This window comes from Mauremys reevesii, linkage group 1, assembly GCF_016161935.1.
Source record: "Mauremys reevesii isolate NIE-2019 linkage group 1, ASM1616193v1, whole genome shotgun sequence".
Lineage (NCBI taxonomy): Eukaryota > Metazoa > Chordata > Testudines > Geoemydidae > Mauremys > Mauremys reevesii.
Genome location: NC_052623.1, coordinates 168,604,756 through 168,622,971, shown reverse-complemented (window position 1 = coordinate 168,622,971; position 18,216 = coordinate 168,604,756). Strand labels below are relative to the sequence as shown.

General features: G+C 46.7%; 1 protein-coding gene across 2 annotated transcripts in view; it reads left to right on the top strand.

Annotated features, from left to right (window-relative positions):
• The first annotated feature begins 10,787 nt into the window (after window positions 1-10,787).
• The window catches only part of LOC120379609 (interferon alpha/beta receptor 2-like), a 29,369-nt gene continuing 21,940 nt past the window's right edge, over window positions 10,788-18,216 (top strand). For both annotated transcript variants that reach the window (XM_039497173.1, XM_039497174.1), the window contains exons 1-2: window positions 10,788-10,904; window positions 17,040-17,133. In XM_039497173.1, the coding sequence (XP_039353107.1) occupies window positions 17,091-17,133 (43 nt within the window). In that variant the 5' untranslated portion in view covers window positions 10,788-10,904; window positions 17,040-17,090. The remainder of the gene's footprint in view (window positions 10,905-17,039; window positions 17,134-18,216) is intronic.

Below are 18,216 nucleotides of genomic sequence, written 5' to 3'. Positions count from 1 at the left end.
AGATGATGTAAGCAACGAGTGCACTGACACTGCATCAACCTAACTACACTGACTTCAGCACAACCCCTCTCACAGAGGTGGAGGTAATAAATCGGTGTAGTGAGCAACTTACATTAGCTTCCTTACGTTGACCTAACTCTGTAATGTAGACCAGGCCTTAGCTTAAAATCTAAAGGTTTACCCCAGGCTGGTCTATGCTAGAAACTTACATTGGCATAGCTATATTCCTCAGGGTTGTGAAAAATCCACACCCCTAAGAGACATAGCTATACCAACTTAACCTGCAATGTAGACAGAAGAATTATTCTGTTGACCTAGCTACCACCTCTCAGGGAGGTAGATTACCTGCACCAATGGAAAAAGCCCTCACATCAACATAGGTAGCATCTACGCTGAAGCACTACAGCAGCACTGTGCCACTGTAATGTGTTAAGTGTAGGCACACACCTCGATCTAAGCCTTAACTTCCAAATGTGGTCAGGGAGGCTGCACTGGTAACTCATCATAGCCCCCTTGGAAGTGCTAGGGCAGGGGTTCTCCAACTGGAGGCTGGGACCCCTGAGGGGGTCGCAAGTTTATTACTTGGGGGGGTCCCAAGCTGTCAGGCTCCATCCCAAACCCCACTTTGCCTCCAGCATTTATAATAGTGTTAAATATATAAATGTTTTTAATTTATAGGGGGGGGGGGGTTTGCACTCAGTAGCTTGCTATGTGAAAGGGGTCACCAGTACAAAAGTTTGAGAACCTCTGTGCTGAGTCAGTCACTCATTAGTGATACTCCTTGATCAGAGGGATAGCCTGTAGAGGCTAGAATCTAAGTAATCAATAGGAGGTGGGAGGGGGTTTGTGGCCTAAGTATAAACCTACAGGCCTCCTGTGAGAGCCCCCTCTCAAACAGAGGGAGCATAGCAACTGAGGCCAAGTCTACACTACAAAATTATATGGACCTAACTTACATCGGCATACAACCACCACAGTCACTAAATTGCTTGTGTGTGTACAAACTTGGTTCCTTGTGTCACATCCTCACCAGGAGCATTTGTATCAATTGTATTGTGGGCATTGTGGGACAGCTCCTGAAAGCCAGTAAGCAATGCAGTGTCTACATTGCCAATGCAGCGTCCTATTTACATTGATGGTGACTCTACACCACTCGCAGAGGTGGTATTAGTAAATCAGCATAAAGAGGCACTTCAGTTGGTGGGAGCCAAATGTAAGTGAAGACACCTCCACAGCTAGGTCAACACCAAGCACTTTACATTGTCCTTACCCTCTAGCATAGACCAGGCCCGAGTGAACCTGCCCAGGTAAGGAGAATCTGGCTGCACTGAGAGTTTGGCTGCGGAGGGAGGAGTCTGAGGGATTATCACAGTTAGAAAAGCACCATGTCCTTCTCCCACAAAAAGTAACTGACAGAATAAAGAAACCTCAATAAACGGAAGACAATTATTGATGTAGGCCTAAGTGGTGCACAGGCTCTGGTGCAAGTATGAATATAGCTGAGCCGCTCGGTAGTAGTGACCATAATGTAATTAAATTAACATCCGTGTAGGGGAAATAATACCAAAAACTCCATCCGGTAGCATTTAACTTGGAAAAGGGAACTACACAAAATTGGGGTGCTTGTTAGCCCTTATAACAGCTCCTTTTAATTTTTCTCTAACTGCTTGCAAACAGCATAGGGACTATTTAAAAACACCATAGTAGAGGCTCAGACTAAATGTATACCCGAAATCAGAAAAGAATACGAGAACCAAAAGAATGTCACCATGGCTAAAGAGCAGAGTAATGAAAGCCATTAAAGACAAAAAGGCATCTTTTAAAATGTGGAAGTCAAAGCCTAGTGAGGATAATAGGAAAGAGCACAAACTCTGGCAGGATAAGTGTAAAAGTATAGTAAAGTAGGTCAAGGAAGTTTTTGCATCTTTAGCAAGTTGCTTCTCAAATTGCAACAGTAAGAATTCTTTAAAGTACATCAGAAGCAGGAAACCTGCCAAACAGGCATTGGAGCTATTACAGGGGTCAGCAACCTTTCAGAAGTGGTGTGCCGAGTCTTCATTTATTCACTCTAATTTAAGGGTTTGCGTGCCGGTAATACATTTTAATGTTTTTAGAAGGTCTCGTTCTATAAGTCTATAATATATAACTAAACTATTGTTGTATGTAAAGTAAATAAGGTTTTTCAAATGTTTAAGAAGCTACATTTAAAATTAAATTAAAATGCAGAGCCCCCCGGACCGGTGGCTAGGACCCAGGCAGCGTGAGTGCCACTGAAATTCAGCTCGCATGCCACCTTTGCACAGGTGCCAAAGGTTACCTACCCCTGGTCTACTAGATGGCCAAGGGGTTAAAGGAGCACTCAAGGAAGAGAAGGCCATTGCAGAAAAGCTAAATGAATTCTTTGCATCAGTCTTCACTGCAGAGGATGTGGGGGAGATAATCACATCTGAGCTAGTCTTTTTTGGTGACAAGTAGGAAGTACTATCCCCAGTGCCAGGTTACAATGGCGCCAGTGGTGCAATGGAGCTGGGCCCATGGTCAGAATGGGCCTCAGCCTGCTCTGCTTGCACTGCGCCCTGAGACCCCCCAGCCTACTGGGTCCTCCTTCTCCCCCCCCCCCTTGCTCCTCTCAGCCTGCCTGCGGGCCGGCCAAGGGCTCCTCTCCACCCTCGGCCCCATCCACCGGCTTCTCTCTGCCCCCTGGCCGGACCTCAATGCACCTCTGGCTCTGGGCAGTCTCTGCTTCCCACCACCTGTGCGGCCCCACCTGTCTCCCTGGAGCTGAGCCACCTGGGACTGGTGCAGAAGCCTGGCCAGTCTCAGCCAGATGGTGGGGGGGAGACAGTCTGGGGGGGCTTGGCTGGGCCCCTCCAGGCAAGTGGGTCCTGAGGGAGCCCGGCCGGGGCAGGCCCTGGCCTGGCTGATCGTGCCACTCCCAAGGGGTCAGAGCAATTCCCGGCCCCGGGACCAGCCCTAGCTGCACTGCTGGCTCCAGGGGCGGCTCTAGGCACCAGCGGGCCAAGCGCCCGCTTGGGGCGGCATCCTGGGGAGGGCAGCATTTGGCTCCGGTGGAGCTCCCGCCGGTATGCCTGCGGCAGGTCCACCGGAGCCCGGGACGAGCGGACCTGCCGCAGGCATGACTGCGGTGGGTCTCGTCTTCCCGCGGCTCCGGTTGAGCTCCCGCAGGCATGACTGCGGCAGGTCCGCTCGTCCGGGGCTCCGGTGGACCTGCCGCAGGCATGCCAGCGGGAGCTCCACCGGAGCCAAATGCCGCCCTCCCCAGGAAGCCGGAGCCGCGGGAAGAGGGGACCCGCCGCGGGACTGGGGAAGGGCGGCGCAGCGCTCCGCGCTGCTTGGGGCAGCCTACTTTGTAGAGCCGCCCCTGGCTGGCTCAGCCTGGCAGATACAGTCGCCTCCCAGCAGGGACAGTGTGGGGAAGTGGATCTCAGGAAGGCCTGAGTGTATGTGTGTGTACTGGGCTGTGACGGGTGTGATGGAGCGATTCTGGCGGGACCCAACTGAGAGTGCCAAATCAGGACCAATTGCTCAAACAGGGCAGTTACAGCCCAAGCTGGGGTTTTTCCACCTCTAAGGCAAACCAAACCAGCCAGACAAAAAGGACTTTGGTCTCACCCCACTGGCTTACCACAAGTCACACAAGCAATTTCCTTAGACACTCCAGTCTCCCAGTATCACCACCAGTGCACTCGTCCTGGGGATAAATGGTTATGAAAACCAACACCCCAATAAAAGAAAAAGGTTCTCTCAATCCCAAAGGACCAAGCCCCAGACCCAGGTCAATATACACATCAGATCTTACCCACAAATCACGCTGTTGCCAATCCTTTAGAATCTAAAATCTAAAGGTTTATTTACAAAGGGAAAAAGGTAGAGAAGAGAGGTAGAATTGGTTAAATGGAATCAATTACATACAGTAATGGCAAAGTTCTTAGTTCAGGCTTGCAGCAGTGCTGGAGTAAACTGCAGGTTTAGATTAAGTCTCTGGAACATCCCCCGCTGGGATGGGTCCTCAGTCCCTGGTGTAGAGCTTCAGTTTGTGGCAAAGTCCCTCCAGAGGTCAGAAGCAGGATTGAAGACAAGATGGAGATGAGGCATTAGGCTTATATAGACTTTTCCAGGTGTAAGAATCCCTTTGTCTTCACTGTGGAATTTTACAGCAAAATGGAGCCTAGAGTCACATGGGCCAGTCCCTGCATACTTTGCTGAGTCACAAGGCGTGTCTGCCTTCTCTCCATGGGTCAATTGTGTAGCCGATGGCCCTTTAATGGGCCATCAATCCAGCTATGCCGGGCTAACATCAGCTTGTCTGGGAGGCTTCCCCCAGAAGCACAGCACAAACTTGAAATACTGACAGCATAGAGCCAACATTCATAACTTCAACTAAAAATGATACAGACATACAGACAGCATAATTATAACCAGCAACCCATAACCTGGTCTTAAACACCTTATATGACCCCCTTTACTTAGGATTTGGTGCCACTACAGGACCTTGGTTGCAACCCATGTTCTATATGGTCCCAATTTATATCAATAACGTCACAACGGGGTTGGGAAAATCTCTGTGTGTTGGGGCACTAGGGAGTGGAGGTTCGGGGGGGGGGGCTGGGCAGGGGTGGTGGTGTGCAGGGCACTGTGCATTTGTGGCATGGTCTGGGGAGGAGGCTGGGCATAGTGGGTCCGGGTGGGGCTCTGGCCTTATGAAATCGGGGGGAGGGGTGTTCTGGTGTTGGGTGGGGGGGTGGCTGTGTGGGGCAGCATTGGCCCACCCCCGAGGGGAAGGAGCATGCTGGTAGCACAGGGCCAGACGGGCCACTGTACGTCTGGCAACTGCCGGCTTGTAAACAGTGCCCTCGCACTGGGCTTGGCGGAGCGGGGCTGCCCCTGCCATGCCCCTGGCCGACTCCCTAGCTCCGGGAGCTGATTCCCTCACGCCATGCTCCATTGCCCCCATGGGGCACCACAAACATGTTTGGGGTGGGGACCACAAAAAGTTAATCCGGTCCTGACTGTCCCACACGGATGTGTTAATAGAAGAGGTTTTAGAACAAATTGATATATTAAAGAGTAATAGGTCACCAGGATCAGAGGTATTCACCTAAGAGTTCTGAAGGCACTCAAATATGAAATTTCAGAACTACTAACTTTGGTATGTAACCTATCGCTGAAATCAGCCTCTGAACCGGATGACCAGAAGGCAGTTTATGTAACGCTGATTTTTGGAAAAGGATCCAGAGGCAATGCTGGCTGTTATAGCCAGGGGCGGCTCTAGGCACCAGCAAACCAAGCTGGTGCCTAGGGCGGCCAAATCTAGGGGGCGGCAGGCTGGGCCGGTGGACCTGCCGCAGTCATGCCTGCGGGAGGTCCACCGGAGCCGCGGACGACCAGACCTGCCGCAGGCATGACTGCGGAGGGGGCGCTCGTCCCGCGGCGCGGCTGGACCTCCCGCAGGCATGACTGCGGCCGCTCAAGCGGAGCCGCCGGACCCGCGACCCGGCCGCAGCCGTGCCCGCGGGAGGTCCGCTGTTCCCGCGGCTCCGGTGGAGCTCCCGCAGTCATGCCTGCGGCAGGTCCGCTCGTCCCGGGGCTCCGGTGGACCTGCCGCGGGAGCTCAACCGGAGCCGCGGGAAGAGGGGACCCACCGCGGGACCGAGGAAGGGCGGCGCAGCACACCGCGCTGCCTGGGGCAGCCTAATTTCTAGAGCCGCCCCTGGTTATAGCCCAGTAAGCCTACCTTCAATACCAGGAAAATTGGTAGAAACTATAGTAAAGAACAGAATGATCAGACGCACAGATGAATGTGATATGTTGGGGAAGAGTCAACACAGCTTTTGTAAAGGGAAGACATGCCTCACCAATCTATTACAACTCTCTGAGTGTCAACAAGCATGTGGATAAGTGTGATCCAATTGATATAATGTACTCAGATTTTCAAAAAAGCCTCTGACAGGATCCTTCAACAATGGCTCTTAAGGAAACTAAGTAGTCATGGGTTAACAGGAGAGGTCTCCTTATGGATCAGTAACTGGTTAAAATATAAAAGACAGGAAATAAAAGACAGGAATAAATGGTCCGTATTCATAAGGGAGAGATGTTGCATCCCTCAAGGAAATGTGCTGGGACCAGTGCTGTGTAACATGTTCATTAAGGATCTGGAAAAGGGAGCAAACAGTGAAGTGGCAAAATCTACAGATGATACAAAATTATTCAAGATAGTTAAGTCCAAAGCAGACTGCAAAGAGTTACAGGCACCCAGTGCTGTATAGGTCAAACTTCAAAAATGAATTTGTATTACAAACAGGTGCATTGAAGGTAGGACTAGGGGCGATCCTTTCTCAATACGTAAATGGAGAAGAACACTGGATAGCATAAATCAGCCAGAAACTCTCACCCCATAAGAAAATATACTCAATGATAGAAAAAGAGTGTTTGGCTGCCAAAAGAGCAATAGAGAGTCTGTGGTACTACCTCTTAGGAAAAAAGTTCATGCTAGTTACTGATCATACACCTGAGCTGTCCAAATGTAATGAAAGAGACAAACCCAAGGGTCAGGAGATGATAGCTGTCACTACAACCATACACCTTTCAGATACTACACCAGACAGGAATTTGCATTGCAAGTTTATCAATTTTCTGTCCAGGGAAGTAGCCTATACCAGTCAAGGCTGGGCCTTGGCCTTGTGGGGAAGGCTACATAAACTCCATAATGAGCATAGACAGAAGAGGTAGGAGAGCTGTTCCTGTTTCTAAGCAAGCAGCTTGACCACAACCCCATGCAGCTGCCAGAGCTGCCAATCATGGAGGCAGGAACCCACAGCTGCAGCCAATAGAGGAAACAAGGCCCACTATAAAGGAGAGAGCACAGAAAAGGAAGAGAAAGCAGAAAGGCCTAGGACAGCAAAGTGGTGATACCCTCAAACCAGAATACCTTGACAAACACTGCCAGCAGACTAAAAGACTCCAAAACATCTGTTAGTCTATAAGGTGCCACAAGACTCTTTGCTGCTTTTACAGATCCAGACTAACATGGCTACCTCTCTCATACTTGATAGCAGACTAAAGCAGACTGCTAGACTTAATTAGAGATAAGGGTCCAACAACTGCCCTGACAGAAGAGAAACAAAGTAGGGCCAGGCAGGAGCAGCAGAGACCCTTCAAAAGACCACCAGGAGCTAGTGACACCAACACAGAACAGGTTTCAGAGTAGCAGCCGTGTTAGTCTGTATCCGCAAAAAGAACAGGAGTACTTGTGGCACCTTAGAGACTAACAAATTTATTTCAGCATAAGCTTTCGTAGGCTACAGCCCACTTCTTCGGATGCATAGAATGGAACACACAGAGAGAAGATATTTATACATACAGACAACATGAAAAGGTGGAAGTAGCCATGCCAACTGTAAGAGGCCAATCAATTGAGATGAGCTATCATCAGCAGGAGAAAAAAAAACCTTTGAAGTGATAATTGAAATGACCCATAAAAGGTGTGAGGAGAATTTAACATGAGGAAATAGATTCAATTAGTGTAATGACCCAACCATTCCCAGTCTCTGTTTAAACCTAAGTTAATTGTATCTAATTTGCATATTAATTCGAGTTCAGCAGTCTCTCTCTGGAGTCTGTTTTTGAAGTTTTTTTGTTGCAAAATTGTCACCCTCAAGTCTGTCACTGAGTGGTTAGTGAGTATGGTGACTCAAAACTAAAACGGTCTTCATTTGAAAGTGCTTTCCTTTGTAAGCATTTGATATGCCTATGTAACCACGAGAGAACTATTCTTGGCCACTTCAAGTAGCCTGAGAACAGATTAAACTGTAACTGGGTGTTGGTTAGGTTCTAGATGGAAAAGCTGCACAAGTTGCCCCAGAGGGTTTCTATATTGATAAACTTTTGGGGCTTTTTTTCCCACTCAAAGTATTTTTCATACTTTATTTCTCCATGTCACTAATGTTGGAGGATATGTCACTTCAAAACACTCTCTCTCTCTCTCTGAGCGATCATACAGCTGGTTGCTAGTAGTAATTATGACTTGTATCTAAGGGTCCTTCCAGTGGTTAATAACCTCATTTGGACTGTAACTATTAGAACCACTATCAGTTCTGTGAGTAGCCTAACTTTAACTTGTTATTTTTCTGAATAATACGATTGTCTTGGGAGCATTCCCACCATATTCTATTCTATATAGGTTCTTATACCATGCTCATCACCATAGAATCTGCACATCTTCCAGTAGTGCATTAAGCAACATGACTACACATCTGTCACATGCTGTTAGTTCTCTCATCCTTTCCAAAAAGGCAGAAGCGTATGCAGTAGACAGAGTATCTTGTTTTGGTAGAGAGAGAGAGTGTGTGTTTCAGTATAAATGTAGCTATTACAATGTGTTTGTTAGAGAAGGCAAAGTAAAAAAAAAAAGTGACTTGGAGTGGAAAACACTGAGTTATGAAATAGTCCTTAGTTCTTGGGGGTGTTTTCTATGGAAAGGTCCCTGTTCTTCCACATCCTCTCCAGCATTTATTACTCCCTTTTTAAATATAGTTTCCTGAGCTTAAATAGAGTGAGTTACCATTGACTAATATACTTTGTAATAATTTTCATTAATGGCTACACAAATAGATGAGATGTTGGCCTTCCTCCAGATACGGTCCTGCTGTTCCGAAGTGGTATCTATTTTAACTAACCTGATGTTAAACATTACTTTGCCTTTAGTGTGGGCGAGGACAGTCATGTTTAAAAATGTTAACTAATCACGGGTAAACTTAGGATCTCCTCCTACACTGATGCCTGATCTAAAGAGCACCTTAGGGTTAACCACAACCAGTTAACATGTTTTTAAATATAGCCTTTTCCCCACTAAGGGAAAAGTAGTATTTACTGTCATGTTAGTTAAAACATGTCAAATTGTGATTAGGACACGGGACTAGGAATCAGAAAATTCTTGAGATTTCCCTTAAATGCTCCATACCTCAGGTTCACCATATGTAAAAAAGGTAGGATATTTTCTTACCTCACAGTGGTACTGTGAGGCTTAATTTATTAATGCTTGTGAGGCACTCAAATATTACAATGACAAACACCAAATTTACTTACTACTAAAAAAACAACTACTGGAATGGGTCCTATGTTAATGACAAAGTTCCCAATTGTGGCTTATGATACTGGTTTCATACAATAATATCTGGAAAGATAAACCAACTGCTTCCTTCCCTACCAAAAAAAAATGAAATTAAAATAAAGAGAGAGAGAGACCACAGACCCTTCCAGCACAATCAAAAGCCCTCAAAACATAGCTCCCTTTACCATAGTATTCCTTCCACCATTAAAAACAACAGAGAATTATGAGTACCTAATATTTTGGCAAAGAGCTCCCATAAAATCCCCCCCCCCTTTCTGGCTTGTCTAAACACAAAAGCTGTACTGTTTTAAATGTACCAGTGTAGTTAAGGTGATACAACCTCCTACTTCCCAGTGTTGACTTAGTTTTATCAGTATAAAGCAGGGGTCAGCAACCTTCCAGAAGTAGTGTGCCGAGTCTTCATTTATTCACTCTAATTTAAGGTTTCGCATGCCAGTAATACATTTTAATGTTTTTAGAAGGTCTCTTTCTATAAGTCTATAATATATAACTAAACTATTGTTGTATGTAAAGTATATAAGGTTTTTAAAATGTTTAAGAAGCTTCATTTAAATTAAAATGCAGAGCTCCCGGGCCGGTGGCCAGGACCCAGGCAGTGAGAGTGCCACTGAAAAGCAGCTTGTGTGCCACCTTTGGCACCCGTGCCATAGGTTACCTACCCTTGGTATAAAGGTACTTATACAAGTACAGCTATACCCCTATGGAAAGGTTCCTTTATATCAATAACTGCACCCAAAGTGGGAATTACATAATTATTTCAGTCAAAATCATGCCCCTAACCAACAGTTTCAGCAGTAAAAAAACTGGGTGTAGACCAGGCCTTAGTCCAAGACAAACCTCCTGTTTTAGGCATGTATGAGTTGAAAAGAGAAGTGAGGGACTAGGGATCAAACAGAACAGTACATTCTCATCATAAAGAAAGAAAGATGCAACGTCAGTATCTTAGCCAAGTTATGTTGCATGCCCTGAGAATTCCTGTTATACTAAATATTTATACCGTGTTTCTGAGAAATACACCAAGTATTGACAGTGCAGCTGAAAGTCTGGCTACATAATGGGGAAGCAGAGTGAAGTGCAGTAGTAGGGGAGATTTGAGGTGGGGCTATGTGTGTGAGGGGGCACTGAGTGTAGTGGGGTGTGTGGTGAAGGGTGTGGTGGGTGTGCTGGGGGTTGGGGGATGCTAATAGCTGAGTGGCAAGGGTTGGGGGGAGTGAGAGGTGTATGGGCCTGTTTGGTGTCATTGGGGGTGTATGGGGATATTGGGCAAGTTGTGGTGTCGGATTAGGGGATTTGTAGGGGCTGCTGGGGGTGGTTTGTGATCAGCAGCTGCAGGGATCTGGCGGGGGGGGGGTTGTGGTGTGCGGTCAGAGGGTCTCCAGGGGAATGTTGGGGGGTAGCGGTGGATTGGCGGGGGGCTGCAAGCATATGCGGTTATGGGGGGAGGGGGCTGTGGCATATGCGGGGCTGGCTCCCCCCGCAGGCTCACGCACCGGTCACGGTTCTCGCTCTTCTCGGGGAAGCGAGTGGCTCCGCAGCAGCATCTGCGGGACCAAGGCAGCGCAGCGCAGCCCGAGAAACTCGCCCCTGGCCCGGGGTGGGGATGTGCAGATACCCGGAGCCCCGCCCCCGTCTCCGCCCCGCAACGCAGATCCCGCCCAGGCGCTTTCGCTTTCGCCCCAGTCCCGGGCCGGCCCGTGTCGCCATGAAACGCTGCCGGGGCGCCCGGCTCCTAGCGGGGCCGCGCTGCTGCCAGGTACGGGGGGCGCTGGGGCCGCAGGCGAGCGGGTTTCCCGGCAGGGAGCAGGGCAGGGGCCGGTCCCGTCTCCCAGGCCCGGCTGCGGGCTCCTCCTCCAGCCCCGGGCGTGTGCTGCGGCCCCCTGCCGCGCTCGGCTGGGGCCCCGGGCCGGAGGCTGCAGCTGGGGCCCCGAGCGCGCCGCTGGCTGCCCCGGGGATGTGGCCGCCCCGGGCGGGGTAGCGCCAGGCTCGGGAACGGGTCGCTGGGGAAAGGCCCCTGATTCCAACCAGAGGCGTGGGAGAGGGGCTGGCCGAGAGGGATTGGTGGGCCTGGCACCGAGCAGAGATTTCCCAAAACCGACCGCCGCCCCCCCTCCGGGTCAACTAGTTACATCGCAGTGTTGCCAATGTGGTCATTGTTTGGACATTTGAATTGGAATTGAAACATTAATACTCACTTTAACAGCCCATGCAGTGTATGATGCAATGCTTGTACCTGAAATCAGGGGCAGCTCTAGGATTTCCGCTGCCCCAAGCAGGGCGGGACCCCGCGGGGGGGGTGGGGGGGGCGGCGCTCTGGTGGTTGCTGATCCCATGGCTCCGGGGGACCTCCTGCAGAGGGTCCGCTGGTCCCGCGGCTCCGGTGGACCTCCCGCAGGCACGCCTGCGGATGCTCCTCCGGAGCCACGGGACTAGCGGACCTTCGCAGGCACCTCTGCGTGAGGTCCACTGGAGCCGCCTGCCGCCCTTCCGCGGGACAGCGCCCTAAGCGTGCGCTTGGCGTGCTGGGGTCTGGAGCCGGCCCTGCCTGAAATAGTATAATGGGTTTGAAAAGTATGAACAAAGACCAGCTTCCTCATACAGCTGTTGATTTTTCTGACAATGTCAGCACATTCGTTTAGGCAATGTTGGCCAACCTTATAATTTCCAGTTATGATTTGAAAGCAAGGTCTGAATGAGCTCTCCCTGACAGCTAGTGATGAGCCAGTGTTGGGTGGAAAGGCTTCAGGACCAGACTGTATTTACATGAACTCACCTACTCTGCCTAGGTATCCAGCAGACAGAGCTCTGTTGCTCAAGTGGTCAATTTTGGCTGGTGATGGGTTACAAATCACTTTAGTATTGAATGTGGGCGTCATGAAATGTTATCCTTATTGTATGAGTAAAGGGCAGCAGAACTAAAAACTTAGCCTGTCCTGATTGAGGGGTTCACCCTCAATGCTTAATTTTGCCAGGGCTGAGCCCCGGCATCTTTAGGCTCGGCAGTTCATAGCCCCAGGACCTCTGTGCTTGCCACATGAGTTATGAAAGTAATGAACTTGCTTGAGCACCTCTTTCATTATAAATTAAGTACTGATCACCCTCAACTGAACTGCACTTGATAAGCAAGGGGTTTGGATGGCAGATCCTGGGCGAGTGGGGCAGGGAGGATATGGGGGGAAAGAGAGAGAGACAGACTGGCAGGGGTTTTGCTTGGTGGTGAGGGCTGTGCCAAAGAGTAACGGGCACTATTTGACTTGCCCCTCTCCCCTCTGTAAAGATAGAACTTATTAGGTGCCAGAGAGAGTCTTTTGTTAAGTGACCACTAGAGCTGAAACACTGGTCTACAATTTTTGAGAAGTCATCTGCTTCAGAGATAAAATGTGCTATTTATTATGTATTTTGATGTGCTGAAGTCAAATATGACAATTAAAACAACTGATTGGCTACTGTTTCTAAGGTATTTAAGTTTTGTAAACCTAGGTCTTCTCATGTGTTTATGGTTGCTTTACATGATAATATTTCACCTGTCCTGTTTATGCAACACTTTAAAAATCAGCAAAAGGGTTATATAACTAAAATTTATTATGAAACAAAAGGCAAAAAACTTATGTACGTAGTTTAATCCTATTCAGTGTCTACTCGGCGCTTCTTTGCTTGTCTCTTGTATTCATTAAATGGAGCATCTCTTGTCACTGTCCAGCAATAGTCTGCAAGCATTGATGGGCTCCATTTGCCCTGATAGCGTTTCTCCATTGTTGCAATGTCCTGGTGAAATCGCTCGCCGTGCTCGTCGCTCACTGCTTCGCAGTTTGGTGGAAAAAAATCTAGATGAGAGTGCAAAAAAATGTATCTTTAGTGACATGTTGCAACCAAGGCTTTTGTATGCCTTGAGGAGGTTTTCTACCAACAACCTGTCTGCGTTATTGTTTCCAAGAAAATTTATTGCCACTAACTGGAAGGCTTTCCATGCCGTCTTTTCCTTGCCACACAGTGCATGGTCAAATGCATCATCTCGAAGAAGTTCACGAATCTGAGGACCAACAAAGACACCTTCCTTTATCTTAGCTTCACTTAACCGTGGAAATTTTCCACGGAGGTACTTGAAAGCTGCTTGTGTTTTGTCAATGGCCTTGACAAAGTTCTTCATCAGACCCAGCTTGATGTGTAAGGGTGGTAACAAAATCTTCCTTGATTCAACAAGTGGTGGATGCTGAACACTTTTCCTCCCAGGCTCCAATGACTGTCGGAGTGGCCAATCTTTCTTGATGTAGTGGGAATCTCTTGCACGACTATCCCATTCGCAGAGAAAAACAACAGTACTTTGTGTATCCAGTCTGCAGACCAAGCAAGAGAGCAACAACCTTCAAATAGCCACAAAGCTGCCACTGATGTTGGTCATAGTTTATGCACCTCGAAAGTTGTTTCATGTTGTCATGGGTTTCCTTCATATGGACTGCATGACCAACTGGAATTGATGGCAAAACATTGCCATTATGCAGTAAAACAGCTTTAAGACTCGTCTTCGATGAATCAATGAACAGTCTCCACTCTTCTGGATCGTGAACGATGTTGAGGGCTGCCATCACACCATTGATGTTGTTGCAGGCTACAAGATCACCTTCCATGAAGAAGAATGTGACAAGATCCTTTTGACGGTCACGGAACATGGAAACCCTAACATCACCTGCCAGGAGATTCCACTGCTGTTGTCTGGAGCCCAACAGCTCTGCCTTACTCTTGGGTAGTTCCAAATCCCTGACAAGGTCATTCAGTTCACCTTGTGTTATGAGGTGTGGTTCAGAGGAGGAGGATGGGAGAAAATGTGGGTCCTGTGACATTGATGGTTCAGGACCAGAAGTTTCAACCTCTTCCTCTTCCTCGTCTGACTCAAGTGAGAGTGATTCTGGTGCATCAGGAACTGGCAGTCCTTCTCCGTGGGGTACTGGGCGTATAGCTGATGGAATGTTTGGATAATGCACAGTCCACTTTTTCTTCTTTGACACACCTTTCCCAACTGGAGGCACTATGCAGAAGTAACAGTTGCTGGTATGATCTGTTGGCTCTCTCCAAATCATTGGCACTGCAAAAGGCATAGATTTCCTTTTCCTGTTCAACCACTGGCGAAGATTTGTTGCACAAGTGTTGCAGCATATGTGTGGGGCCCACCTCTTGTCCTGATCTCCAATTTTGCAGCCAAAATAAAGGTGATAGGCTTTCTTAACCATAGTGGTTATACTGTGCTTTTGTGATGCAAAAGTCACTTCACCACAAACATAGCAGACGTTATCTGCACTGTTCACACAAGTACAAGGCATCTCTGCTCACTTTGGCTAAACAGAAATGTGTCCCTTTGCAAAATCAAACACTGACAAATAAGAGAGCACGACACTGTATGATTTCTAGAGCTGATATAGGGCAATTTGTTCAGCGGAGTGATGTAAGCTTCGTTATGATTGCATCATCCATGACTTCTAGGAATAACATAATGCAATTCATATCATGTATGACACAATACCAGCTTCAGATTGCATCATTCATTGTTTTGCCTAAAAAGCAAGTACTGTCCAAACCCAGTCATAGATTTATTTATAGATCCAGTCAAAGATGTATTTTAGTCATTTCTGGTTTAAATTGAGATCCCTTCCCTTTATAACTCACTTATCCTCCGCTATTCCCAAGTCAAGGGTCATATATACTGACCCAATAGCATATCTTGAAAACTAGAGCCAATCAACAATTTTAAGCATCATTTTCGTTCTCAGTGACCCAGAATTAGTGAAGTTTGACTACATTTATTTCAGAAGCATTTTGTCTGTAGAGCAGTGAAATCAGTAATCATCAGGTCTAAGTGCTCAGATCTGCTGTGGGACAGTATTTCTGTGGAAAAGACAGCCCAGCCTGCACTCACTGTGAGGCTCCCTCACTGAGAGCTGGGTGGAACCTCAAGAGACTGACTCACAGAGGTCACAGTGGCAGGTGGCAGCAGGAGGTGATGGCACAGGGCCATTGGCAATGGAGTGAATAGTGGCATGACAAACAGTGGCCAGCGCAAGTGGCAAGCAAGCAAGGTGCCTTATCCCCCTCCAGGGTGGGAAATGAACTCATGAGAAAACACCTCTGAACTCTGGATCTTCACTGACCAAGGACAACAACTATGAGTGCGGGGCAGTAGAGGGAGAAGGGAGGGGCATGTTAAAGGAACATTTGTTGTACGGCCTTCTGGCTAAGAGGTGAAAACATTATCTGCTATCTGTTCTTATCTGTTTTAGTGACTTTGCTCCAGAATGCTAGATTTGTGACTGAGAAACTTAAATATACATTTTCTAGTAGGCCAAGATTTTTAAAATGCATTATTTGCCAGAGTTCTTAATTTTGTGCATCTTGAATTTCCCCTCTTGTTCCACATCTTTCCAGAAACATTCATTGTGATAACCACAGATTTTAATAGCATTTCACATATAGTCAAACCATTTTTAATGTTCACCTTTTTTATGTTGGATCTAGTGGCATAGTGCTCCCAACTGCCATCTGTCACAGTTCAGGGCATCTGCACCTGTATTTCCCCTCAGTGTTCCAGCAAGGGTACCCACTCTAGGCTCCCAGTTCCCCAGCAGTTCCCCCACTTGGATGGAAGCGTGTTCCTCTCCCCTCTAACTGGGGTATTTCCAGGTTGCATCATTTCCTGCCTACATTGTGTTACCCTCAGCAGAGGCAGGCTGCCCAAACAGAACCTGTTTGCTTTTTTCTTCAGATACCGTTAACAGCGTAATTGCTACAGCCTACTTTATTCTCAGTAAAAAACATTGTTTTAAATGTTCTCAGTAATAAAAGAACCCACACACATGCTAATTAGCTTACCAGAGTTAACTCTTGTTGTTGTCCTTCATTGCCGAAGATGACTCCAGCAGTTATTATGTCTTCTGAGTACAATTGTGGCTAAAAAGGCCAAGGAAAGAGTGGCAGTCCTTTCTGCATGAATTGAATACGTAGTGCGATACCAAGGAAGGGATTACAATCTGTGTCCCCTGTTTACAGCTCAGCCTCTGTGCCTGAAGATCCCTACAGCAGTTAATCTCAAACTGGGTAACCCCATCATTGACTCCTCCTTGCCAGAGTGATCTATCTGTTTCTGATGTCTCTCAGCATTAATGTTGCATTGTTTCAAATTATGCTTCAGTGTGTCCTTGAAGCATGTCTTTTGGTCACTTTGTAGGCGGTTGCCCAATTTCAGTTTGCCATACTGCAACTACTTTGGCATCCTGGTGATGTCCATCCTTCACACTTGACCAGCCCTTGTGATGCAGTAAGCATGGTGTCAATCCCTGTGGAGTAACTACTTCCAGAATCTCATTAATGGCAACTTTTGGAATTAGTAGACACTGGGTTTTTCTCCCCACGATGTAGTTTGAAATTGAAGGATTGGAAGCGGGTCATTTGCATTTACCAGGTACTTCCTAGAATATCCAGTTCACAGGTATTGTTCCAATAAGTCCTTTGAAGTTAGTAAAAGCTTCCAGAGATTAGTCAGTCTCCAAGAGAAGGTACATACATACAGGCCCACAATAACACTGACAGAATTGTGTTTTTAATACAATGCACCCCAAAGATGTTCAACTTAATTTGATAAAATTCATTCAGAATATTGTCAGTCTGTCACACCATTTTCATATAACCCTCAATGAAAATATTTACTCTTTAAACAAATGTTTGCATATGTTTATTTGAAACACTACAAACCCTGCATATCTCATGTTTAAGATACTGTTTCATCCCAGTTCTCACATAACATTAAAGGTGTGATATCAGCTCTTACTACAGAAGCCCTATTGTGCTTTTTATATAAATCAACCAGTAATTATGATGAAGTTGATTTTGCTTGGTATAATTGCAGATCCAGAAATAAAATGAGTACTTCACAATCAATAAGATGTACTTCTAAATCATGATGGCAGTACTGATTGGACCACTGAGTTTTTGTCAACTTGGTAAGTTACTTAATTATGTATACACTACAAAGAAATAGCAGTGCTGATCATGCTAGTGGTCAGTAAAGATTTCATGGCATTTTTTATAATAAGAGGGTGCTCTGAAAGAACTTGTTGCATTCTGCATCCCTAAATTCCCCTGTACTTTCAGATGGATAGAGGATTTTTCATTTCCTGTCCTAAACTTTTGTACACTATTGCTGTATGATTTAAAATCACTGGAATTTAGCAAGGTCAATACCCTAACATTATACAACTAAAAAATCTGGCTCATCTGCCATTTTAACGGGACACTGCTTTGACAGATTCATTTAACTCTGTAGAAAAAGCAACAGAATAAGCAATGAATTTATTTGCCTCGAAGAGTCCCCGTTTAACTTGCAGATCATATCCCTTTGCATCTCATTCCTCCTCCTCTAACCTAAATCAAGATATAGCTTCTTCCAGTCTGTTTCCTCTTTGGCTATCTGAGGCGAGAACTACACACACATTGTGTACCAATATCACTATTCTGGTAAAGAGTGTGATTTTAAAAAATACTGAAATAGCTTTGCTGGTACAATCCCCTGTGTGAATGCAGTTATGCTGGTATAAAAGTGTCTTCTATCACAATAGCTTATTCCTTTTCTAGTATGTGAATAAGCACTTTTATACCAGTGTAACTGCATCCGCATTAGCAGGTTGTACCACTTCAACTGTACCAGTATAGTTGAAGTGGTACAGCTTTGTATCTATTCAGGACCTCAATCATACTGAAGAAAGAGCACTCCATAAAGGAAATTAGTAGCTGAAAGCTGGCACTGTTGCCAAGGTGTAATTTGTAACGCTGTGGGGTTTATTTTTGGTTTTTAAAAAAGGTCAAAAATGGCTATTGTTGGTCAGCAACAGTAATGACTAAACCTGGTGATGGCCTCATCTCATCCATGATTGTAGCTGTTTTGATCACTTCACACTAACTCAACAGATGTTCTAAGCTTCAGAGTGACGTTTGATGTCATTGTGTGTTCTACTTGTGGTGTTGTGTCTGGAGGGTGTTGTGCTGGGATATTTGTGTTGATTTGTGTGTGTGGTGAATGAGGGGCA